Raw genomic sequence first — 25,468 nt, forward strand, 5'->3', positions numbered from 1 at the left:
TTGGCTCTGTGATTTATTTCTTAACTGAAACTGTGAAACCTACACGAAACCCTCCTCTCCTCTTCGTCTTCTTCTTCTCTCCTCAAACTGTTTCCATCGTCCTCCATCTCCTGTCAGACCCCCGCAGCACTGACCCGACAGAGGAGGGGGACTTTACCCCTGATGGTGTTTACGCCCACCGACTGAGGTCAATCTAGGGGAAGGTCTGCCGTAAGTTGTTGATTGGATGCCGCGGACGGACAGCCAATTTCTCGCCAGTGCTGTTCCTGAGAGGAGAGCGAAGCTAAATGTGAGCACCTGAAGCACCATAGGGTAAGTAACCGCTTTAAACCAAATTGAAAAGCAGATTTATTCTTTCTTTTTTATTTTTTTTTATTTTATCTTTTAAATATAGAAACCTTTGTCAGTTCAGATAGGACTGGCAGCGTCTTAAGGGGAACTTGTTGCCATGCTTTCAACGCTTTTCTGTGATTTTTCATGCTTTTTCTTGGTTCCAATATAGAAGATTGACAAGTTCGTTTTGCGGATGAACGCCAGCAGGGGCATGGTGACATTTTATTTTTGAAATAAAATCACGGCTTGGATTTTGGGTTAATACGTGTTTGGAGTGTATAAGTGCTTATTACCCGGAATTCAAAATAAAGTCAAGGCATGCCTCAAAAGGTATGTCTCGTATTATTGCTCATTTAATGCTTTCATTTTTTTTTTCATAAATACACTGAAGTTTTCCTGTTTCCGTTATTAAAATAATAATAATAATAATGATGATGATTGCAAAAACTACATATTCATTCGCTCTGTTCCATAATAGTCCTGTCAAAGAAAGTCTTATAGAAAGACTCCAGTAGCTGTATGATTCACAGTATTATATAGTTTACATTCTTTTTTTTTCTGCCGATGTATTTTCAGATATCTCGGTAAAAGATGTTTGTAATGTTATTTTAGCCTGTAACTATTCTTCTAGGTTGCTTGAAATTGTGAATTTATTTACTCAACTTAGTTTGTTATTGGAGAGTCTGAGCATGATTGTCAACTTTACCATATTTTCATTTATTATAGGTTTTTTTTTTTGTTTGTTTTTTTTACCTCAGTCTTCGGGTGTTGCAGAAATAAAATCAACTTGCCTCCAAATGAATTGCAGAAACAGATCTTACTGTAAATCTGAAGTTCTCATTTGGGATACCCTCTAGTGGTTGCAAAGTGGCATTAGATTTGTTTAGAGTTCTCTCAACAGCTGAAGGGTGTGTTTCAGTAATGCTGTATTCCCTCAAATGTGCATTTTAGAATGGTGAAAATTTGTAGATTTGGCAGGGGACGGGTGGTTAAGTGTGTAAACAGGAGCAAACCCTGGTTATGTCTACACTTTAAATGTTTGTGCCATATGGGCACTTTGACAAATCAAATTTGACTCTTAATGAAATGGAGAGGATGCAGTTATCAGTCTGTTCACACTGAAACTGTTTATCCTCAGCAGTCGCTTAGAAGTGGCTTCCAAACGCTGCAGTGTCTCATTTTAAATAAAAGATGGAGAAGATGGAGAAGATGTCAAATCGCTTCTTGAATAGAAGATGTTTATTTTTGGTGTGGAGCGTCACCCGGGGATCACATCTTCTCATGCAACACTCTCATGTGCCACATTGGTGCAAATTATTCCTTCTCCCACTTGCTAATCAATTTATTGGTATTTCTACCACACACAAGATTCTTATTACTTATTGACTGACCATATATTACCATAAGGGGGCTGTGAATCCCTATTGCAGCACTAATATGCTAATAACTTCTTTAACTAGAGTTAAAGTTTCCTTCTTAAACAAGCTAACAAATTGAAATACCCCCCCCCCCCCCCCCCTCTCTCTCTATATATATATATATCTATATATATCTATATATATATATATATATATTTTTCTTTCGTGGCTCAATTAAGTACTAAAAATGATTTTTTTTTCTCCACTGTGTAACAAAATACACAAATAGACCATGCTGTGATTTTATTTGTTTCCAAAAGTCAATAACTGCTCCTTAAAAACATATGAAAAAAGGAGGCAAGGGAGTTCAGGGAGTAATTGGGAGCTGAAGTAGGGTTAAGACGCTGAATATTTACTGGCCTCATCTCAGCAGAGAGCTGATTATACTGCAGCTGAACATCCGTACCATTCCCAGTGGCTGGGACTTGTTCCTCCCTCTCAGTGAAAGAAATAAAAGATTTATAGCAGGCCAACTCACAGCCTTAGTAAAGCTGAGGGAAAATTTGAACGCATATTTTTTTTTCTTTCTCTTCTATGCGTATTTTTTTGCCGTTGAATTGGGGGCAGGCAAGGCCAAGAATGTAATAGACCTGTCAAGCATCTCCAGAGAGGAGCAACCAGCAGAGGAAGAGAAACAGGAGATTGGGCAGGAGGAGAGGGAGATAAGAGAGAAAAGGGCTTGTGAATGTTACTGAGTTGGGACAACAAGGGCATCACTCAGCATGGTTTTGAAAGAGTGAGCTGATTAAATAATGTAGTAAAACTGCTACTTGGAATCTGATTACATAGCCCACAAAAAGTAACAAACTTGACTGTTGCAGCAACAATTGGGTATCATTAGTTCATAATATTTAAAAAACAAAAAAACAAAACATCTGTTACCTGTGCTTACTTTTTCCCTGTTAATTAGAGTCAAACTAAACTAAATGTAACCTGCAGGATCAATTTACTGATGTCTTTTCACATCAGTCTCATTACATCCTATAGCGCACCATATGGGAAAACAGGTTTCCATCCATGTTTAATTATGCATTTTAACTCATGAATGTTTAAACATGTGGTCCATCGAAGCACTCATGGCCCAAATGTGGAGCCTGAGGCTGGGTTGGGGGCAGATGAGATGAAGCTGGTTACTTTGTCTTAGTTCATAATAAAACAGTTGAAAAACCACCACAGTAATCTAAATTAAGCTCACTAATAAAAAAGAGATTAATCAGATTTTGAATTAATTTTCCTTTTTAAATTGGCTCTTGCTTTATGTTACATGTAGTGGCCTCACACGTTTTTATCTCCAAGCGCATTGTGTCTGTTCGATGCTTCTTTCTGAATTTGAAATGTATAACTCTGCTTTTTAGTGCAACCATGTTTTCTCACAAAATTTTCTATGAATGTGAGAGAGCGAGGTTTCATGTTGCTCAGACTCAGTTTACACATCATGGATGTGAATCTGCACAAAGTAAATCAAGGTTTTAATGAGCAACACTGTCAAAGGTGCTGCATCATAACAGCTGCTTGAATCACAGCTGAGTGTTTTTTGGCTTCTGTGTTTTTAGCAAGAAACATCTGGGGTGTCTCACTTTGTTGCTTCTTGCACGAACATAACTGTCTCATTACAGTTTGACAAATGCGCTCAAATTCTTAAATCAGGATTAGATACTTCTGCGGTACAAATCTGAAAACCACCACATTGTTAACTTTTTATCTGGAAACAACTTTAATTTTTGTTGTGATACTCTTAATTGTATTAAGGTAAGTCAAATAAGACGTCTTTCACTACAATAATATTAACTGGAAAGGATTTCAAACCAACTTCCACTTTTTCTACACTTTTTCACTTGTTTTATATTTCCATTTTCAGTGCTTTGTGGCATTGCTCATCTGTGTTTGTCAAAAATAGGGTGCATGGTGGTGCAATGGTTAGCACTGTTGTCTCACAGCAAGATGATCCTGGGATTGATTCCAGGATTCGTGGCTGTGTTGAGTTTGGATGTTCTCCCTGTGTCTGTGTGAGTTTCTTCAGGTACTCTTGTTTCCTCCAGCAGTCCAAAGATGTGCACATAAGGTTAACTGTTGATTCTAAAGTGGCCGTAGGTGTGAATGGCTCTCTGTCTCTCTGTGTTAGACTGGTAATATGTACAGTGTATGGCTCCTCTCACCCTGGGATATGCTCTAGCCCACTTGCAACCCTGAATTTGATTAGGAGAAGAGGATGGATGCTTTTCTGGCTGTAATTGTCATTTATAGTGAGTAAATACACTCACAGGACACTTTATGATGCACACATAACTAGTAATGGCCTTAATCCTTTGTGGTAGGGATTCAAAAAGGTGTTTAAAACATTCCTCAGAGATTTTGGTCCATATTGAGATGATGGCATCAGACAGTTGCTGCAGATTTGTCAGCTTCACGTCGATAATGTGAATCTTCCATCTGAGTACAGTGAACTCATTGTAACGTTCAAGAAACCAGTTTGAGATTGAGCATTGTGACAAGGCATGTTGTCCTATTTGAAACAGAAGATGGATCTGGCTAAAAACAATACTTAGTATGCTGGGGCTTCAAGATTAAATGCTCTTCTGCTGCCTTGGTTGTAACAACTGGTTATTTGAGTTACTGTTATCTTCCTCTCAGCTCAAAGCAATCTATTCTCATCTCACCTCTGTTATCAACAAGGATTTTTTTGCCCAGAGAGCTGTTCTTATTGTATATTTTCTCTTCTCAGATTGTTCTCTAGAAAGTCTGGGACCAAAACCCATTCTACACTCAACAAAAATATAAACGCAACACCTTTGTTACTGCTCCCATTCCCCATGGGATGGACGTAGAGACCTAAAATTCATTCCAGATACACAATATAACCATCCTTCCCAAACAGTGGTCACAAATCAGTCCAAATGTGTGGTAGTGGGCACATCTGCTATATTGAGATAATCCATCCCACCTCACAGGTGTGCCACATCAGGATGCTGATCTGACATCATGAGTAGTGCACAGGTGTACCTCAGACTGCCCACAACAAAAGGCCACCCTGGAATGTGCAGTTTTGCCTCACAGCAAAATGCCACAGATGCCACAAGCAATGAGGGAGCGTGCAACTGGCATGCTGACAGCAGGAATGTCAACCAGATCTGTCGCCCGTGCATTGAATCTTCATTTCTCAACCATAAGCCGTCTCCACAGGCGTTTCAGAGAATATGGCAGCACATCCAACCGGCCTCACAACCGCAGACCTCGTGTAACCACACCAGCCCAGGACCTCCACATCCAGCAGGTTCACCTCCAAGATCGTCTGAGACCAGCCACCCAGACAGCTGCTGGAACAATTGGTTTGCACAACCAAACAATTTCTGCACAAACTGTCAGAAACCGTCTCAGGGACGCTCAACTGCATGCCCGTCGTCCTCATCGGGGTCTTGACCTGACTCCAGCTCGTCGCCGTATTGTGTATCTGGAATGAATTTTAGGTCTCTACGTCCATCCCATGGGGAATGGGAGCAGTAACAAAGGTGTTGCGTTTATATTTTTGTTGAGTGTACATTCAAAGTCATCTTTCTTCCTCATTCGGCTGCTCAGTTTGAACTTCAGCCGGTTGTATTAACTTTGCTTCTATATCTAAATGCATCGAGTTGCTGCCATGTGATTGGCTGATTACATAGCTGTGTTGACGAGGACTTGAATTGCTACACAAATAAGGTGGCCAGTGAGCGTAAATAAAAATGAATCAGAGAAAATATACACCACTGGGACAAAGTGATAAGCTTAGAAGTTACTTTATCATTTCAATTCAAGATGATAAATATGCAAGTTATACAAACATCCATTTCCAGAAGTTGTCGAGCTTGTACTAAGTGGGAACCTTAGGGAACCAGGCTGCTGTATTTATATATATACATGATTGCACGGTAATGTGAAGTAAAACCAATGCACTGATTAATGGCGGCCTTTTAATTCCAATCACTGAAATCTGCCCAATTTATCACTTTAGTTTGGCAGTAGGTCTAACAACATGTACTAGACAGAGCCAAATAGGTGTACTTATTCATAATTTTAACCACTGAGGCTCTCCTTTTGTATCCTGCTTGTATTTTTTACATTTTAATTAATATCTTGTTATGTTTCACATTGCAGAAGTTGACTGTTTTATGAGAAAATGGTTGAGACATCAGTGGTATTCACAAACACTGAAATAAATAATATAAAATAATGAATAAAAATAATCTTTTCAGAAGTTTATAAAAACGTTTAATTGCAAATAAATCTTTTATTGAATGTTAATTTTATGTTGCTTTTCTTAGATAGGCGTGTTTTTAGACATAAATGTTCTTCATAGGGATTTTTCCACAAAGATATTCATTAAAAATAAACAGTTCTTATAATTACATCTTCTTATCATCACAAATTGAAAAATACGGAATGAATACATATGTATGTCTTGCCCAGAGATCTTCATGAAAACACATTTTTGAGTGAATAGGCATGTTAGAGTTAATGAAAGGCCATTATCTGGGTTTATAGAAGAATCTGTCATGGTCACATGGAGTTTTCATGTTTTCATCAATGTTTTTATCAATCACACATTAATTATGATTTTAGGCTTTGAGGCACATTTTTTTCACCACCCTGTTGCAGTAGGTGCAACATTTTAAATTTTGGTATTATTTTTCCCAGCTATCAATGTGATGTGCTCCCTCTCTTAAAACGACATAGCTGAACATAGCTGATTCTTTACACTATGATGCATCTTTAGCCCAAAGTCTCACTTTGTGTTTGGATTGCAAAACAAGAATTACTTTGCTTAAAAACAGGAGATAATTCTGTGACTAAAGCTTCTGGGAAATGTTTATGTTGTGATTAGATTGTTAGTCATGAAATATTCCTCGCAAGTTAAATCTTTTTCTTAGTAATTTGTGTTAAAAGTATTCGAGGTTCAATGTAACTTTTGTAGTTCAGTTCAAGAAAAAAATTTAATAAAATAAACAATCAGTTGCTTGGGACAAAATATGCCCCAGCATTGTTTGAAGACTTCATCTTCTCATTCTTATTATTGCAGTGCTTCAGCAGCTTTACAGAAGCTCTGCAGTCTGTCACTGGCAAATAGCTTTTTTCCTAGTTTTGCACTCTGTCTTGGGGCATCTTGCTCTTTGATGTTTTTAAACTAATTTGTGAAAGAGACTGAGGTAAGATGAGCTCGGTTTACAGTTGCTCAAATATGACTGCAGGAAAGTTGTTTATTTTGAAGAACAAATGTTTTAATTAAATATTCTTGCTTTAAGTGTTTGGTGTTGAGAGAGTGAGCTCAAAAACAGGTAAAGATGTCAAGGAAATTGGCTGAGAATCTGTACTGCAAACAGGTGATTCTCTAGTGAGCAAGTGAAGATAGCAACTAAAGAGTTTTTCCATGATCTGTCAATCATCTTATTGCAATTTATGTTGCAGCTGATTCTACAAATTGTCTTGAATGAAAAAAAACATTGTTTTTCCTGCATATTTTACAGCATTTACTACACACACACACACACACACACACACACACACACACACACACACACACACAAATACAGAGGTTACAGTGGGTCAGATCAATCCAGAACAGCAATCCGACAATTTCAGTTAATGAGCAATAAAATCTGATAGGCAGGCTGATACTGTCGAATGAATGAATTTTTCATGTGCTTCCAGTGACTGCATGGAGATAGTTACTCAGTAATAAGGAAATAATGACATCCCATGGCCTGCTTACACCTAGAGCACATCATGCAGATATAAACTTGTGGTTGTGGTACTTTAGTATATAGGCAGAAGAGGTGCCTTTTTAAAGTGGCAGGCACATTCTGAGTGGGAAAAACATGTTATTGTGAAACCCTGAGTGATACAGAAAATTGTAAGAAAGAGAGGACAGGGGAGGGAGATGAAACTATTTTCAAAGGAAAGGACTGCAATTTTATAAACTAGATTTTAAAATCTTATGTCATGTGCTAATTCATTTTGGAGTTTTTAAACCAGATTTTAGATCTATGCATGTTCTGTTGCTGAATCAAGTTTCTTTTTGAATGTTTTGAAAAACTAACTGAATCATAGTAATTTTGTGTTTGCATAAAATATGTGTTAAGAAGTTTAGTGCAGGTTAAAAAGGTTAGTGATGTGCTGTGTAGGACTGGCGCTGGGCTGGCTCCCTTGCACCAGTTAGGCTAAATCAAGGCTAAAAGACAGAAATTTAATTCAAGGTGATAATGTTGCTTAGATGTACTCACCAAACCCACCTTTTATACTATTCATATTGTCAAGGGGGTTGGAAATTTGCCATATAGATCTCTGATTGTATCTTGTGAAATCAATCACTTGAGATGTCTTTAGATGCTGTTGCCAGTGGTTTGTCTATTGCAGTGGTTCTTAACCTGGGTTCGATCGAACCCTAGGGGTTCGGTGAGTCGGTCTCAGGGGTTCGGCAGAGCCTCCACTGCGGAGGTCGCAGAGGTCCAGCCACGCCCGAATTATCGTGTAAATTTGTGATGACACGCCCCCTTCTGGCCATCACTGGCTGCAGACGATCATGCTACACTGCTTGGCCAATCAGGGCTGCGGGGAATGTAGCGCGCGCAGTAGTCAACATGTGAATGTCGTGGTAGTACTTCGCGTGATTTTTTTTTAAACATTTTAATCCATACTAACTATGTCGGGCAAAAAAAGAAAGTGGTTGGACGAATATGTACAATATGGATTTACATGTATCATGGAACGTGATGGGAGTGAGCGTCCTATCTGCATGATTTGCAACGCCAAGTTGAGCAACTCTAGTCTCGCACCGGCAAAACTAAAGGAACACTTCTTGAAGCTGCATGGAGACGGGGAATACAAGAACACAACACTTGCTGAATTCAAGGTGAAGAGAGCCAGATTCGATGAAAGGCCCACTCTGCCTGCTCTTGGATTTGTACCCGTTAACAAACCGATCCTCACAGCATCGTACGAAGTTGCTTACCTGATCGCAAAGCAGGGCAAGCCACACACCATTGGTGAAACACTCGTGAAACCAGCCGCGTTAAAGATGGCAAATCTGATACTCGGAACAGCGGCCGAAGGTAAATTATCACAAATTCCTCTTTCAAATGACACAGTCAGCGACAGAATAGAAGACATGAGTAAAGACATCTTGGCTCAAGTAGTCGCCGATCTGATTTCAAGCCCGGCAAAATTCAGCCTTCAGCTCGATGAGAGCACAGACGTTGCTAATCTAAGCCAGCTTACTGTTTTTGTGCGCTATGTGAAAGATGACATGATAAAAGAAGATTTTTTATTTTGTAAGCCTCTTACAACAACAACTAAGGCAGCCGATGTGAAGAAGCTTGTGGATGACTTCTTCGGAGACAACAATCTTTCATGGGACATGGTTTCTGCAGTTTGTACAGACGGAGCTCCCGTCATGCTGGGAAGAAACTCTGGTTTTGGTGCGCTAGTAAAAGCCGATGCACCACACATCATTGTGACTCATTGTATTTTGCACAGGCATGCATTGGCAACAAAAACCTTGCCTCCAAAAATGGCAGAAGTATTAAAAACAGTGGTGGAATGTGTGAACTATGTGCGAAATAGTGCTCTGAGGCACCGCATCTTCAGTGAGCTGTGTAAAGAAATGGGCTCTGAATTCGAGGTACTTCTGTACCATTCTAATGTTCGGTGGTTATCCCGGGGACAGGTGCTGAATCGTGTTTTTGCCATGCGTGTGGAATTAGCCCTGTTTTTGCAAGAGCACCAACACTGTCATGCAGATTGCTTCAAAAATCCTGAGTTCATTCTCATTTTAGCGTACATGGCTGATATATTCGCAGCTCTCAATCATCTCAATCAGCAGATGCAGGGTGGTGGAGTCAATATCATAGAAGCGGAAGAACACCTGAAGGCTTTTCAAAAAAAGCTAACGTTATGGAAACGACGAACAGAGAACAACAACTTTGCAAACTTCCCCCTTCTGGACAACTGTGTAAGTAAGGTCGAAGATGTGTCTGGAATCGGAGATGTTTCTGTATCCACGGAACTGAAGCAAACAATTGCAACGCACTTAGATGAGCTTGCAAAGTCTCTCGACAGATATTTCCCTACAAGAGAGTCATATCCAGCATGGGTGAGACAGCCGTTCACGTTTGCTGTTGAGACAGCAGATGTCAATGATGAATACCTTGACGAAATCATTGAAATTCAGCAGAGCCAGGTTCAACAGCAACGCTTCAGAACAACAACACTCTCAACGTTTTGGTGTCGACAAATGGACAAGTATCCAATTATTGCTAAGAAAGCCCTGGATTTTTTTATACCATTTGTTACAACATATCTTTGCGAGCAATCCTTTTCGACGATGCTGGACATAAAAACGAAGAAAAGGAACAGACTTTTCTGTGAAAATGACATGAGACTGGCACTTGCCAAGGTGAAGCCACGCATATCTGAACTGGTCTCTCAAAGGCAACAGCAGAAGTCACACTGATTTGCAGGTATGTAATTTGTTGTAAGTTCATGCATTGTGTTGGTTTTGTTCTTTGAACAAGGTGATGTTCATGTACGGCTCATTTTGTGCACCAGTAAAAAAACATATCTATGTCTTGAATTTGAAAAAAAAAAAAAAAATTGGGGTTCGGTGAATGCGCATATGAAACTGGTGGGGTTCAGTACCTCCAACAAGGTTAAGAACCACTGGTCTATTGATTTGTTCAGTTGAACTTGTCTAGGATATGGGTTGATTAACAATGCAGAGTAGAGGTCAGAGTCAGTCAGTAATTGTAATGTGATGCTCATGACGGAGCGGGTGGTGCTACGGTGGTAAAAGTCTCACTTAATTCATTCATGGACTAACAAGAAAATTCAAACTGTGATGCTGCCAGTCAGTAGTCCGTTTCAACTTCCTGTTGCCGATAAATATTTCATGCAGCTTTTTGCATGCTGTCGTACAGCCTCTGTGTTTGAGTGTAACAGAAGAGAGCCAAAGACTTGTAAGCGAGGGGAAGAGAAGTTCTTATATATCTATATCATGTCTCCTCTCTGCAAAAAGACATCAGTGCCAGGCTACTAATCGCATGTTTCAAAGAAAAGGCTAGTTTAGATGAGATGTGTTGTTACTAATGTTTTCATTAATTAAGCGTATTGCGTTCCTTCTTTTGTCTAAAGCTAAATATTTGTCTGTTTTAGTAAACGACAAAGCTAAGGTTGTTCTCTGCGACAGACTCCCTCTGGAATTGGTTTTAAGATTTTTTTTCTGCAAAAAACTGCAACAAAAACAACAGAAAAAGTTCTCTTTCTGTTTCAAATAGGTTTAAAATTCATTTACTCATTTGCTGTGTCTAATAGCCTGCTGTTTCATGAGTCGTGGCTATGTTTTGAGATCTCAGATGTCATTTTATTTATCCCAGCTATCAATGTGATGTGCTCCCTCTCTTAAAACGACATAGCTGAACATAGCTGATTCTTTACACTATGATGCATCTTTAGCCCAAGGTCTCACTTTGTTTGGATTGCAAGACAAGAATTACTTTGCTTAAAAACAGGAGATAATTCTGTGACTAAAGCTTCTGGGAAATGTTTGTTGTGATCAGATTATTAGTCATGAAATATTCCTCGCAAGTTAAATCTTTTTCTTGATAATTTGTGTTAAAAGTATTCGAGGTTCAATGTAACGTTTGTAGTTCAGTTCAAGAAAAAAATAAAATAAACAATCAGTTGCTTGGGACAAAATATGCCCCAGCATTGTTTGAAGACTTCATCTTCTCATTCTTATTATTGCAGTGCTTCAGCAGCTTTACAGAAGCTCTGCAGTCTGTCACTGGCAAATAGCTTTTTTCCTAGTTTTGCACTCTGTCTTGGGGCATCTTGCTCTTTGATGTTGATGTTTTGAGATCTCAGATGTCATTTTATGGTAAGGATTAGGGTGCGGCTCATGATTAAGATCGTCATCAGTCGACACTACTGGGTTGTAAACCACATTCAGCAAACAATAAATTCTTTTGATGGCACACAAATGAGTGTTACATGTCATTTCAGGATACTGGGGTGCTGAGTCTAATGATTCCCCTAAAAACAAAGATTCCTAAAGAACATGCTTGTCATTTGCGTCATTTACAGAACATAACCTGCCATCAGATTCAGTGTGACATTAAAATAAAGTCTTCACATGAAACCCAATTGACAGGGTTTTTTTCTCATAAAGATTGTAACATTATGATGCAAAACTTGTGCAGCAAAAATCAATTTCTCAGCACTTCATCTGTATGCTGACAACAATCCACATTTCTTCCCCCCAAAAATATGGAGCATTACTTTATTTCTGAGCAATTTCTCATGAATTATTCTGTACAGCCCACAAACTGGGTTTGAGCGACAGCTTGCACAAACACCCTACTCCTGATGGCCCTTTGGTCAAAAGAATTGCACCGTCCTTAGTTCACCCTTCAAATTGAATTACATCAACTAGTTGTGGATTACAGTACCACTGTGCATCAATATCGCCAAAGGGAGAGCATGGCTTATAGAGAGCAGTCAGTGAATAATGCATCCTAAAAATACAAACAAAAACGAGGCAATTAATAAACTAATGTTTTCACACAGCTCACCCAACACACTGATGCATGCATTGCACATGTGGATTAGTGTTTCTCTCACGGACCTAACATCAATAATTCTTTTTATGCTATGGACAGGTTATGTAGGTAAAACCTTTGTGTATTGAACACTGATAATACATACATAATTGATCAAATATGACTGACTGTGTTAAAACTTTCATGGGTGGAAGGCATGTCAGAACAAACAGAATACTGACTCAGTGATGAGCATCCATACGGCTTATAAATGCTATAAGCTGTCACAGTGCAATTATAGTTTATATATGAAGTGTGTGTGTGTGTGTGTGTCGTCATTAATTCAGAAGCATGCTGGTCAGTGAGTATTAGGATGTTCAGTTAGTATTACATTACACATGTAAGTGGTAAGTGGTTCTTCTATAGCACTCTCCTCTACTAAAAAGGCTTTAAACAAAATACCTCATATACACAAGCACTTTTTTCCTACACTTAAGTGCTTTCTAGCAAATACTCTGATGGATGGTTTGGAGAGCAACTTGTGGTTCAGTATCTTGCACAAGCATACTGCATGCACACTGGAGCAGGCAGGAATTGAACAATCGATCTTCCAATTAGTAGATGGCTTGCTTTAACTCGTGCATGTCTAATTTCCCCTATGCGTTTACATGAAAGGTGTCATGTTGGCAGCAACGAATCAATCTAAAAGCTGAATTCATGGATCATATTACTCTTTTTCCACAGAAAACACAGAGACATTATCCTGTGTTCCAAAGGTTGCAGGTTAGTGGTGTAAAAGAGTTCGAGCAGCAGATTAGAATGAAGTACGCTAACATTTTATACGGTTTCTACAGCATCAAACTAATATTGAACGTATTCCTCTGACAGTGCAATGCACAGTTTGTGTTTCATGTGGTTTTAGGAAGCTACACATATAAAAGGTACACCCCCAGCAGAGAATCTATATCACACTTAAAACATGCTGTGAATAAAAGAATTAGTGAAAACGTGGGGTGGGGCTTCCATCTGATTTTTAACCCCCTCGGACCATAACCTGCTCCTGACTGTTTTAGTTTTTGCTCTGGCAGCTGCAGACTTCCTGTTGTTTAAGAGTTTGAGAGTAAAGATTGAATATAAAAACAGATTTGAAACATAGGCTTGGTAAAAATTTGATCACATCACCAATTACAGTGTGGGGTTTGTGTTTTAGGATCATATATTAATGCTTTCAGAACAATAAATTTTTTGCTGCCAAGAGAAAGAAAATCAAGGAATAAAGTTGGGTCTCATAGTTAATATTTATTACTGACAGCCATTAGAGAAACACAAAGAGATGCTGCTTTGCTTTGGGCCTCAGCTTTCTTAATTCATATACAGACATAAACCCAGAATGATTTGCAGTATTTTTAACACTGTCTTTGCATAATTTTTAACCCTGTAAGACCCAACCTATCGAAAACAGCCAGAAAATTCAAATTCTTTGGAATTTAGATGTTTATTAACCCTTATAACAAAATCCACAATTTCTTTTTGCTGTATCATGTTGCGTATGATATATTTTTATTACATATTTATTATATATATTTTTGTATCACATTTGATACATTGGGCATTTTTGGCAACTTTTTGTTAAAAACAATGTTAATTTTATACAAAAAAGGAGAATTTTGTCCATAACATTTTGAAAGTATGGCAAGTGTTGATCATGTTGATGAGATAGAGGTCTCAGAAACTCATATATCATATATGATACAAAGGGCATTATAGGATTAAATGGAAGTTGATTGTCTGTGATATAAGAAATATGATTAGCTAAATAAGTTTTCCTTTTTACAAGAAAACATTGCGTAGCACCTTTTCTGGCAGCATAACCACCTGCAGACAGCAGCGGGAAGAAATCCAGGCAATAATGGGAGCGTCAAAACTAACTAACTAAAAACTAACATAAAAAACTGAGTGTGCAGTATCCAATGATTTTCCTTTACTCTGTGCCCTTTGTGTGGTTACAAAGCTGTCTGTCTGAGGTGAGACCAAAGACAAAGTTCCAATTAATAAGCGTTCCTTCGTTCTCCTTTCCTGTCAGAAAAAGTAGCCACTCATCTTTGGATCTATTTTAAAAGACAGAATCAAATGCACAGTGGGCCATGAAGGGCCCCACAGTAATTATGTTTCTCCTGCTTTTTTGTGTCATTAATTTTCAGCCTGACCATGTTCACTGGAGCAAGATGACTTTACCCAACAAGTCAGACGACACCTCCTCCCCCTCCTTCCCTCTCTCTTCCCTTGAACATAATTTCTCTGTCTATGTCACCAATGACCCCTCGTACTCCCCCATATCCTTCCCCACATCCTCTTCCTCTTTGCTGACTTCCACCAACTGCACCAGCTCTGCTTCACCCTACTCTCCACCATACAACTTCTATGCGGTGCTGTTAGTCCTCCTGATCTTCTGCGTGGTGTTTGGTAATGTGCTGGTGTGCGTGGCGGTGTCTCGAGAACGTGCCCTGCAGACCACCACCAACTACCTCATCGTCTCACTGGCTGTTTCTGACCTGCTGCTGGCCACGCTGGTCATGCCTTGGGGCGTATACCTGGAGGTGTGTGCACTTGTGTTTGTTTTCCCTTCTTTTCTTGTTTATTTTTTTGTGGTTCAGAAGAAAGACAAAAAAAAAAGAGAGAATCAAATCCTTAGATGCAATGGAAATCAAGAGGATAAGAGTGTTCGGTAGTTTTCAGCCTTTTTCGAACAAACACAAAGCAAATGAGACCAGTAATATATTAGATAAGAATATGAGCCGACTGATAACCAGCCTTCCAGAATTTCACATATGCTGTTTTGTCTAGCTTCTTATAGTAATTTCAGTAGCTTTGGTTTGTGGACTGCTGGTTGAAAATGAACAATACAAATACATTTTTGTTAGTATGAAGTTACCAGAACAACATTATGGATAAGATTGGTATGGTAATCAAGAAAATAATAGGACTTATTAATAATGCGCATATTCTTTTGGAATAACCTGTCAGGTCTTCTCACATTTTGGTTTGCCTTTTGTGTTTTATTAACAAAAGGGGAGAAAAGCTTCCGTTGTGTATCTTTGCTTATTATGCTTCCTTTGTTTTAATTCTATTTTTTCTTTCTTTCTGTTAGTTATTCTGCTTGATTTTTTTTTTTCTTTTGAATTCTGAAATTTGTCTTAGTTGTCATCAGTTCTCCGGGCACTTTCTGTCCTACCATATCCCTTTGTTTGTCCTGAGTTTAATTAAAGTTATCTTTTTGTTTGTGTAGGTGATGCCTCTGTGTTCTGTATATTGGGTCCTCTTTTTGAACTTCAAACAACACAAAAATACCCACTCACATTTACAAGATCAGTCAACGTAATGTTACATGGTTCCTTATCTTTATTTTATTATAACCTACTCAAAGAAAGATTGAATCAATAAGTGTTTTGGCATTTTTGGCTATTAAATAACACATACCTTTGTCACATATCAGATTGGCTATTGATTATATCACTGATTAATTATTTAATAATTATAAATACTGTTACTCTGTTTTAGTCAAGAATAATTATTGTTTTTTTTTTTTAGATCCAAGGGACTTACTTGAATTATTTTTTTTAAATCCTTTGGTGCACAGCAGTCACTGTTAGAGTGCAAAATACTTATTTCTGCATTATTTAGTAGGTAAACACAAATCCTTTGTCTTTTTCTTTCTGACAGTCTTTGTAGTTAAATTTCAAAAGGAAGTAATGATCTTTATTAAACTATTAAAACTCAAATTAAATATTGAATTATCCAATAAGAAGCAAAAGTTTGAACCAGCCTGGTTAATATTGATGTGCTGCACATGAATAAAAATGTACAAAACGTGATACCAGGTTAAAAAAATGAAAGTGAGTTATGAGTGAGTAAAACTCATTTGCTTTGTTGAAGGTGGTAGGAGAGTGGCGATTCAGCCTCATCCACTGTGACATCCTGCTCACCCTGGACGTCATGATGTGCACAGCCAGTATCCTCAACCTCTGCGCCATCAGCATCGACAGGTGGACACTTGCCTAAAAATTACTCTCACATTATCACCTTTACTGCTTGTTTGTTCTCTTTTCTCTTTGTGTCTCCTCTTATTGTTGAGCTCACCTCACTTCTATTCTAACAATTTATCTTCCTCTTGAGAATTCCCTTTCAGCAGGAGAACAAGTTATTCTGTTATAAACTAGTTGAAATTATATAAGTCATTTTTAACCAAATAACATGACAGTAAATCAGTATGGTATTTCTTCCACCTAATCTTGACCTTTATATTTTTTTTTGGCTGGGTTATGCAAATAAACGCTAACCAAAGAGCATGCATATACATACATTACCTATACAAACCCCACTAAAAACTGCATTGCCATCATCCAGCTGTCACTGAGTAGCCAAATAAAAACTTCTTTCTGCTGCAGTCATCTATCTGTCCACCTTGTAATGACAGGTTTTCACAGTTGCAACCCTAATTAGTATTTGCTTTAGTGGAACCATATAAAAAACCTGATTAAGTGTTCCACCTCACCTGATGCCCTCTTAATGGTCCGGCGAGAGGTGGCCAGACACCCAGCGGGCAGACAGTCTGCAATTGGGTCCTAATTCTTCTGACAAAGTAACACATTTAGACTGCACCACTTTGGTCTTGTGTAATTTTTTATAGCATCTAAGGATAGTCTCTAAATTGTTTTTGTTGAATCCACAGAGAGTAATTTATATATAATTCAGTAGCAAAGCTGTCAGGGCTTAAAGCCCCCAAAGTGACACATTACAAGGACACAGGGGTGAGGTAAAGTGCTGTGATTTAATTAACTCGAGCACTTTGTATGCAAAGTCATCCAGTGTATTCTGCAAAACAAGAAATAGGACAAATCTAGATAATGATTGTGCAGCTAGTGTGGAGTCATTATTTTGTATTTTACTTTAGGCTTCATGTTCCAAAATTGAACTTTGCTATTTGGGCTGTTTGGGACCTGATGAATGTAAAAACAAAGAATTGCCTGATTTTTATATTTTACCTGATTTTTGTTTCTGACAAAAATGAAATCCACATATGAGGGCATTTGTTTTCAATTGTGATTGAACAGTGGCAGCATAATGTCCTTGTAAATGGATATCAGGCCCTTGTGGAGCAACATTTAATATTTTGGTCTACACAACCCAAAATGTGATGTCCACATATGTGGACGCCAGGTCCTAGGACATCAATTAGGTGCAGAAATGCATTTGTTTCCTCTGCATTGACGTGCATGTCAAGACACAACCATAAGTGAACGTGTAGGAGGCGCGTTAATGTGTCTGTGTGTATGTATTGTTGCAGATATACAGCGGTGGCAATGCCATTGCTCTACAACACCAGATACAGCTCCAGGAGGAGGGTGGCGGTGATGATTTCGGTTGTGTGGTTCCTTTCTTTTGCCATCTCCTGCCCTTTACTGTTTGGGCTGAACAACACTGGTAACAGTGCCATCTGATGCTTTTTGACTTTTTCAGTGCTCAGCTGTAAATAGTTTTCTTTAAAATTATAGAACTGTTTCTTTCTTTTTTAATACAAAAACAGTCTTTCCAAACTGTCTTTAAATTTGATTATTCGTCTTTTAAAAATATAATGCTGTGACATTTCAATATGTTGGCATCATCGATGGTTAAAATTGTCTCACAGTAGTAGCAGTAGGGAAGGTGCCCAGCAGCTAACCTTATTGGAGAGCTATGAGGTAGAGAAGCATAGTCCAGCTCCACCTCTAGGTACATGCAGACCCCAACCCCCTTATCTATAAACACTGGGAATTGGTGCTGTCTAGTCCATTTGACTCTGCAGTGAGCACGAGTTGGTGATGAAGGACTTCAGCTTTCAAAAGCACTCACACTGAACTCAAAGGCGGCCACTTGAGAATAAGTGGGGAAACATAGAGTAATGCGAGGGTGAGCAAGAGGCATCCGGCAGCCTCAGTTGTGGGTCCAAATGCAGCAAGATACCAAATGATGTAAGTCAAACTGTGAAAAATATTCTCTCTCCCCAGAAATGTGTTGCTCATAGATTACAGCACGGCATTTGAAAGGTGCTCTGTGCATTGCTTTTCATTCAGTTCCAGCGCCAGCGTTTGAATGTAAAGGATCACATTGCATCATTGGTGGCTTGCAAAGCGAACCATGGCTCTTGAGTTGGGAGTTCGCCTTGTAATCGGAAGGTTACCGGTTCGAGCCCCGGCTCGGACAGTCTCGGTCGTTGTGTCCTTGGGCAAGACACTTCACCTACCGCCTTCTGGTGTTGGCCAGAAGTGGCGCGACATGGCAGCCTCGCGTCTGTCAGTCTGCCCCAGAGCAGCTGTGGCTACAACTGTAGCTTGCCTCCACCAGTGTGTGAATGGGTGGATGACTGGGTGTGTAAAGCGCTTTGGGGTCCCTAGGCGGGACTAGTAAAAGCGCTATACAAATACAGGCCATTTACCATTTGCAAATGTAGGTTTGATGAAACTTCATGAGTTAACATTTTTAAACCCTTGGTAGAATCTCGGACCATATCGTGGCCTTTGCGTTTTTTAATTCCACGCCATTTCCACTGTGTTTAATGGAGTATAGCCAAATTTTCTAACATGTATTTTTTTTCCATTTTATTTTAAAATTTCAGTCTGAGTTTTTTAAATGAGCCTAAATGGCTGAGCTAAAGGCATACATCCACTATCGAACCTCGTGGCCGATTTCTGCCCCATTGAAACCCATTATAAACGCTATTTTTCATACCACCATTATTTTTACAACGGTTAGTGTGATTGTCTCAGTTATGGTGCCATTTTAGAGTCCGGGCCTTAAACTTGTAATTTTTTTATTTGGCCACCGGGTGGCGCCATTGTTCCACATGTGACGCCTGCTGGAACATACACACCTTCTCCAGCGGCCTGCTCGAGAGACATACCCGGAAAAGGCAGACTAATTTCCCGCGTGCAGCAGCAGCTTGGCCCGCTGCTCGTTCCGGACCATTTTCTGCCCTTAGGTTCGTTTGATTTATTTTTTTTTTTTAATCAACAGGAAATGACGTATTTGTTTTCACGTGGTAGCGGAAGTGTGTGCTGCAGACACGGGAACCGAACCATATGCTCCGGCGCTGCGCGAAACACACCCGCGGCAGAGGCACTCCTCCCCGGGGGAGCAGGAGCAGCAGCGCCCCCTGGGGACATTTTCAGCTTCTGCAAAAAAAATTAAAAACGGATCGAAATTAATGTTGGTGCCAATCTTTTGTCCATCTAAAGGCCTAATTATAATAACAATAAAATATTACTTCAAATGTTTTTTTTGGAAAACATTTTATGTTTTATGTTTTATGTTTTTGGGGCAAAAAAAGCAGTGCGCTCATGTGACGAAACCGGGATATAAAGGGTTAAAATCCGCGAAATGTAATTAAAACTTGACATGAATATTTCAAGGAGAAGTAGGTCTAAAAGATTGGCTAATTTAAAGTGGAATAAAATATTAATATATAAATTTTTTATAGCACTTTTTGGGCGTGGTCGATAGTGTGCATTTTATGAAATGCGCTCCTGGAAAAAAAATAAAAGGCGATCTTAATGACTGTTGGTGCCAATCTTTAGTCCATCTAAAGGCCTAATTATAATAACAAACAAATATTACTTCAAATGTTTTTTTTGGAAAATATTTAGTTTTTTTGTTTTTTGGGGCTAAAAAAACAGGGCGCTCATGTAATAAAACTGGGATTTAAAGGGTTAAAACAATGAAAATATAATTAAAACTTGACATGGATATTTTAAGCAGAAGTAGTTTTAAAAGATTGACTAATTTAAAGTAGAAAAAAATATTGATATATAACATTTTTAGAGCACTTTTGGGGCGGGACCATTTTTGGTCCCGAGGTTCACGAAAGGATGGGATTTTGAGGTTCTACCAAGGTTAACATGGTGTTCTTAAAGCGCTCCAAAAAGTTTCAAGATTAAGAATAAATGAATGAGTTTAATGGTAAATTCAACTGATGGTTATTATAGCTGACAACGAATGGAAACAGATGACCAAAGTTAACAGCACCTTTAATACAGAATAATTGAATATGTTGTACTCTTCCATACATCTTTACTATGATTATCATAGAGTAGATTTGCCCACCGCCAACCTCAACTGTGCATCAGTGCAACAGAACTGATTCATGTTTCTAAGATGGACTGTTCATCAGTTTTTAGGGTAGCAGAGCCACAGATTCCTATTTAGGATAACTTGAGTGCCATCTCACTTGTCTTTATGATTGCTCTGATAATAGTTACATTCTGCACCAGTTTAAATCCTAGGTTAACCTCTCTTGCCTTTTGCCTTTGTACTTTACACATAGACAGATAAATCTTGCAATTATCCCTAAAGGCTTCTGTACTATATCCATTCTTTGCCCTTTTTCTTTTTTTCTGCTGCACATTAGCTAATCGTGAAGGCACCACGTGCAGCTTTGCAGACCCGGCATTTGTGGTGTACTCATCTGTGGCCTCCTTCTACGTTCCCTTCATTGTAACATTGCTGGTGTACGCGCAGATCTGCCTGGTGCTGCGCAAACGCGGCAGACGCACTGCCCCGCCACGCAGACACGGTTTGCTTGCGCAAGGTGCGGCTGAAGCAGAAGGTCACCGACACAGGAAGGTAGATTTCATACCAAACTAATATTTATCAAGCTTGAGTCAAGTTTGAGTTTTCTTCCAGCCATTTTGCAATTGTAACGAGATAGAAAGTTTAGATGAAGTCAACAACAGTCTTCATCATATTTGAAAAACACTTTTGTAACTTCAGATACACACACTTCATCTCATGCACAGTGTAATTTCCATAAGATGACACTAGATTCTTATCCTACCAGCAAATATATTTTACTGTGAGATATCAGTTTCCAGTTCTTTTTTGCATTATCTTTTCTTTTCAATATACATGGCATTCTTCCATTTCAGAATAAGTGTACACAACCAGAAGATGTGAAGCTGTGCACCCTGATCCTGAGACCTGCCTCTGCAACCCCACAGCGCAAGAAAGTGGTGAGGGTCATAACTTAAGCCAGCACTCAGTCCAAACAGATTCTCTTTTTATTGTCATTTTTATGTAATTCTCACACAGAGCCTGGTTAAAGAGGCAGTGGTTCACCCTCTTGAAGTGGAGCCAGGTCATTTCCTGCCACAGAATGAGCAAGGTCTGGCTCCTCCGCCTCCTCCTCAGGCCTCTTCGAAATCTGGACGACCCCGGATCTCCCTGTCCATCTCGGTTGGACCTGCTCCTGTTCTCCCCTCAACCGTGACACGATCGGCTCTGACACCTCGTCCTCCCACCCTTGAGGATGGCATGAGGGGCCGTGAGGGATGGAGGGAGCGCAGTGCAGGCAAAGAGAAATGGGGCATCACCAAGGAAAGGGTGAGAGGGAGGCTGTCACAGCAGAAGGAGAGAAAGGCGACTCAGATGCTTGCTATTGTGCTCGGTAAGCAGTGGGAAATGCAGACTTATTAATGAGGTGTTCTCTGCACCACGTGTGCATGCTCAATCTTCACTTGTAGTTTGTCACACTGTGCACTGGTGCATTCACAAACTCTTTCTACCTGAAAGCCAGACCATTCCTAAGTCTCTATGACATTGTTTTTCAAGATATCCTTCTATATCTAGTGAAGGCACAGAACACATCTAAGCTAACAGAACAAAGTTAATTAAATTTAATTAAGGCTTATTTATATAGCGCCAATGTGTACTATAAGGTATTCAGTACTGCATCAATCAAGTGACGGAGGTTAATGAGAAGAGAAAAAGTAAAACACAGAGAAACAGGACAAAACACAAAACATGAGAGTGATTAGACAAACATATGATGACATTGATTAATGATATTTCTTTGTTCTTTGTCTCCATGCTTTGTCCTGTTGCATGTTTGTTGTCTTTTTTGGTCTATGTGTGTGTGCTGGTATATAAACTTGTGGAGAGTGAAAAGTGAGAGTGGAAGAAGTGCTCATGCATCACATTAAGTCCCGCAGCAGTCTAAACCTATAGCAGCATAACTAAAGGAACGTTCATGGATATTTAATCCAGCTTTAACTATAAACTTTATGAAAAGGGAAAGTTTCTTGTCTTATCTTTAAAAGCAGAGGTGTCTGTCTCCTGAGATGGCTCCACGGGAGAGGGTACTCCTAGCTGATTGTAGCTTGTCCCATGTATCATCACATTTGCTCAGATGCCTTCATCTTATTTAGGTATTTTCACAAGTTTGCTGAGATTGCATACAGAGAGCAATAAAAGACTAAATAAAAATTAAACCAAAAATATGGGTTAAAACCAGCAATCATGAAATGTTTTTTAATACATAAAAGGTGACTGTAGATGTTTACTGTACAATAATTCCCTTGAGCCAGTTCTGTATCGCAAAAGGAAATGCAATCACCTTTGGCAGAATGAAGAAAAATCTAGATGAAATGTGTCCCGAGGGCTTTATTCTGAATAACTGAAAATAATTTGATTTCTCCAGATGAAAGATTTTAAATGTAAATTTGGAGCAAGTTTTCCTTATGTCAGTTGGAGAAACAGTGATGAATGTTAGCATTCACAGCAGCAGTTTTTATGGCCTTTATTATTTATGACTTCTGACTTGATTGTATTTTTCTCACCAAGCTCATTTTTGTTGTGTGATTTATGACATTTGGCAGTTCTGACTCTGAAACTGGGATAGATGATATCCTCTGTCTGTGTATTTACTGACTCAGTGGTTTTATGAGGGTGTGCAAACTACAAATGTACAAGTAGACAAGATATTTAATAAATTACATCCTTGAATGATTTCTGTGACACACAAAGACATAACCCCCGTCTTGTCTTTCTTTCAAAGGTGTGTTCATTATCTGCTGGCTGCCTTTCTTTCTGACCCATGTACTGAAGGCCCACTGCAGAAGCTGCTGCATCTCACCCTCCCTGTACAGCGCCGTTACCTGGCTGGGATACCTCAACAGTGCCGTCAACCCTGTCATATACACCACTTTCAACATTGAATTTCGCAAAGCCTTCATCAAGATCCTGCACTGCTAGTCCAAAAGGATGAGAGGTGTCAGTTGTCCAAAAATAAAAAAATAAAAACGCCTGACATCAATTTGAGTTCTGAGGTGAGAAAGAGCTGAGTAAGAAGCAAAGATAAAGAAGTGTGTGGCAGGTTTGATGTGCAGAGATGGGAAGTGAGACAAAAGAGTGGACAGCTGATAAGTCGAAGTGGGACAAACTTTTCAGAAAGTGAATGACAAGAGAAATGTAACAAATAGCTTACACAAGACTGAAGAAAGAAACTAGGAGGCAATCACAAAAAAGCGTGTGACAAGTAGAAGACAGGTGCACAAAACACAAACAAGCGGGAGATATTCAAAGAAAAGAAGACGTGTGCTGCGTTGTACAGATAATACGCTTGTCAAGAGAATTACTGAGGACCGGGAATCTCAGAGCAGCAGCTTGACTCAAAAACTTAGTGTAAGTTGGACTCCAAGAAATGTGACTGTTTTTCCAATTTACTGGAAGACTTAAGTCGTACTTGTATTTTCTTGTATCACTGACAAAAAGCACCTTATCAGTTTACATGTGCTTGTCTTTCCCAGAGGACTGGAATAAGTCAGGGGAAAGGGGGAAAAACAGCTTGCGTACAGCTTAAAACTCTGACAGCCAATGATCAATAATGTTTCATACGTCTTTTAAAAAAAATCCCCATTGCATTGTGTAACAATTATTGATTTGGTGACTGAGCAGTAACAGTCAAGACAGCTTTCATGCATTTTAATATGTACAGGTCTTTCTCTAAATAAGTTGTTTATAAATGTAAAGGTGAGTGTTGTAGACTTTGCTTTAAAGTTTTGTGGGATGTACAAATAATCAAATAAAAATCATTTTCATCCATTACTTGTGTTGTTTTAAAATCACTACCATCTTATGCAATGGAAAAATATACTTTTTTGTCAAATTACAGTGCAAAAAAATACAATCACTTCCACTGTATAGGCCAGTCCTTTCCCTACTTGATTGTAAAGTACAACTTACATCCTGTGTCAGTGTCACAGGGATGGTGACTGTGTAAAGTCTTGTGTAGTGAGACAGGACTCCATCAGCCATCTGGGGCCATTTGGTATGAAATTTGTATGTTTTCACTGTGCCTGGGTGGACTCCCTCCAGGTACCCAAGCTTCCGACTACAGTCCAGAGACATGCATGTTAGATTAACTGGTGATTCTAAATTGGGAGGAGTAAATGTCAACATGGTCAGTCTCTCTGTGTTGGCCCTGTGATACACTTGTAATCTGTCTAAGGTGTGCCATGTTGTGAAACCCCAAACTGGACAAATGATCAAGAAAATGAATGGACCATTTGATATTTTAAGAAATATGCATGTTGTTCTTTGTGCTAAGGGTCAAAGGATGTGAAAAAGATTAAATCAGTCTGCTTTCCAGCACTTCTGAACACCACAAAGTTTTTTCAGGGAGGTTCATGCATGAACTATTTCTTGGTTCATAACTTTCTGAAATCTCTGCAGGTTACCTGGCCTGAAATAGGATATTGTGAATTCTTCTGATAGCCCGCTAATTATAGTGACTCATTTTCATGACTGCTTTAGTTCAAGGCAACAGGACTACTCATTTAGATTAACCTGGGACCAGCTCTTAAGGCTGCATTGTAGGCTGCTGATAGTTGGTGTGCAGTCCACGACCCCTGTTTACTGAAAGCAGGGGAACAATTTATTATTACCTCCACTGTAACTCCAGCTTACAGCTTTGGCTCTTTAGCCTTTTAGTAGTTTTTACCAAGTGGAAGCGACAGTCACATCAGTCTTCCCATCCACCTCCAATCAAAATATCAAACTCTTTAAACAATAATTTGCATAACCTGTGCTGTAGTGCAAGTCAATCCTGTTCCTTTAAATCAATAATACCAAGAAGGAAAATCCATTGTGTGAATATTTTCAGTGTTTGATGTAGGAAATTTAGAAAACAAATGACAAATACATGTATCTCTGCAATTACGTGTAGTTAATAAAAGAAATGCTTCAAGATCCAAATTGTCAAAGTTTGGCTGTGATAGAAAAACAAACCGAAGTTTAACACACTCTGTGTTTGACTTGCAGCTTCCTGACAGTAACTCTGCCATTCAG

General features: G+C 39.1%; 2 protein-coding genes across 2 annotated transcripts; both read left to right on the plus strand.

Annotated features, from left to right (window-relative positions):
- drd2l (dopamine receptor D2 like) lies at window positions 1–24,172 on the plus strand. The gene is made up of 8 exons (XM_004551052.3): window positions 1–312; window positions 14,515–14,910; window positions 16,247–16,356; window positions 17,658–17,794; window positions 20,754–20,968; window positions 21,271–21,354; window positions 21,434–21,788; window positions 23,178–24,172. Exons 2-8 carry the CDS (start codon window positions 14,539–14,541, stop codon window positions 23,372–23,374), a joined length of 1,470 nt encoding a protein of 489 aa, XP_004551109.1. The 5' UTR covers window positions 1–312; window positions 14,515–14,538; the 3' UTR covers window positions 23,375–24,172.
- LOC106674859 (protein FAM200C-like) lies at window positions 8,482–10,230 on the plus strand. The gene has a single exon (XM_014408211.3). The coding sequence runs from the start codon at window positions 8,482–8,484 to the stop codon at window positions 10,228–10,230; it is 1,749 nt and encodes a 582-aa protein (XP_014263697.2).
- Window positions 24,173–25,468: the final 1,296 nt, after the last annotated feature.

This window comes from Maylandia zebra, linkage group LG11 (genome assembly GCF_041146795.1).
Source record: "Maylandia zebra isolate NMK-2024a linkage group LG11, Mzebra_GT3a, whole genome shotgun sequence".
NCBI classification, from domain to species: Eukaryota; Metazoa; Chordata; class Actinopteri; order Cichliformes; family Cichlidae; genus Maylandia; species Maylandia zebra.

Excerpts from the sequence above, each read along its gene's own strand:
- LOC106674859 (XM_014408211.3), top strand. The coding sequence starts at position 8,482 with ATGGAACGTGATGGGAGTGAGCGTCCTATCTGCATGATTTGCAACGCC.
- drd2l (XM_004551052.3), top strand. The coding sequence starts at position 14,539 with ATGACTTTACCCAACAAGTCAGACGACACCTCCTCCCCCTCCTTCCCT. Across the intron at positions 17,795-20,753 it reads GTTTGGGCTGAACAACACTG|CTAATCGTGAAGGCACCACG; the intron begins GTAACAGTGCCA and ends GCTGCACATTAG. Across the intron at positions 21,355-21,433 it reads CCCCACAGCGCAAGAAAGTG|AGCCTGGTTAAAGAGGCAGT; the intron begins GTGAGGGTCATA and ends ATTCTCACACAG.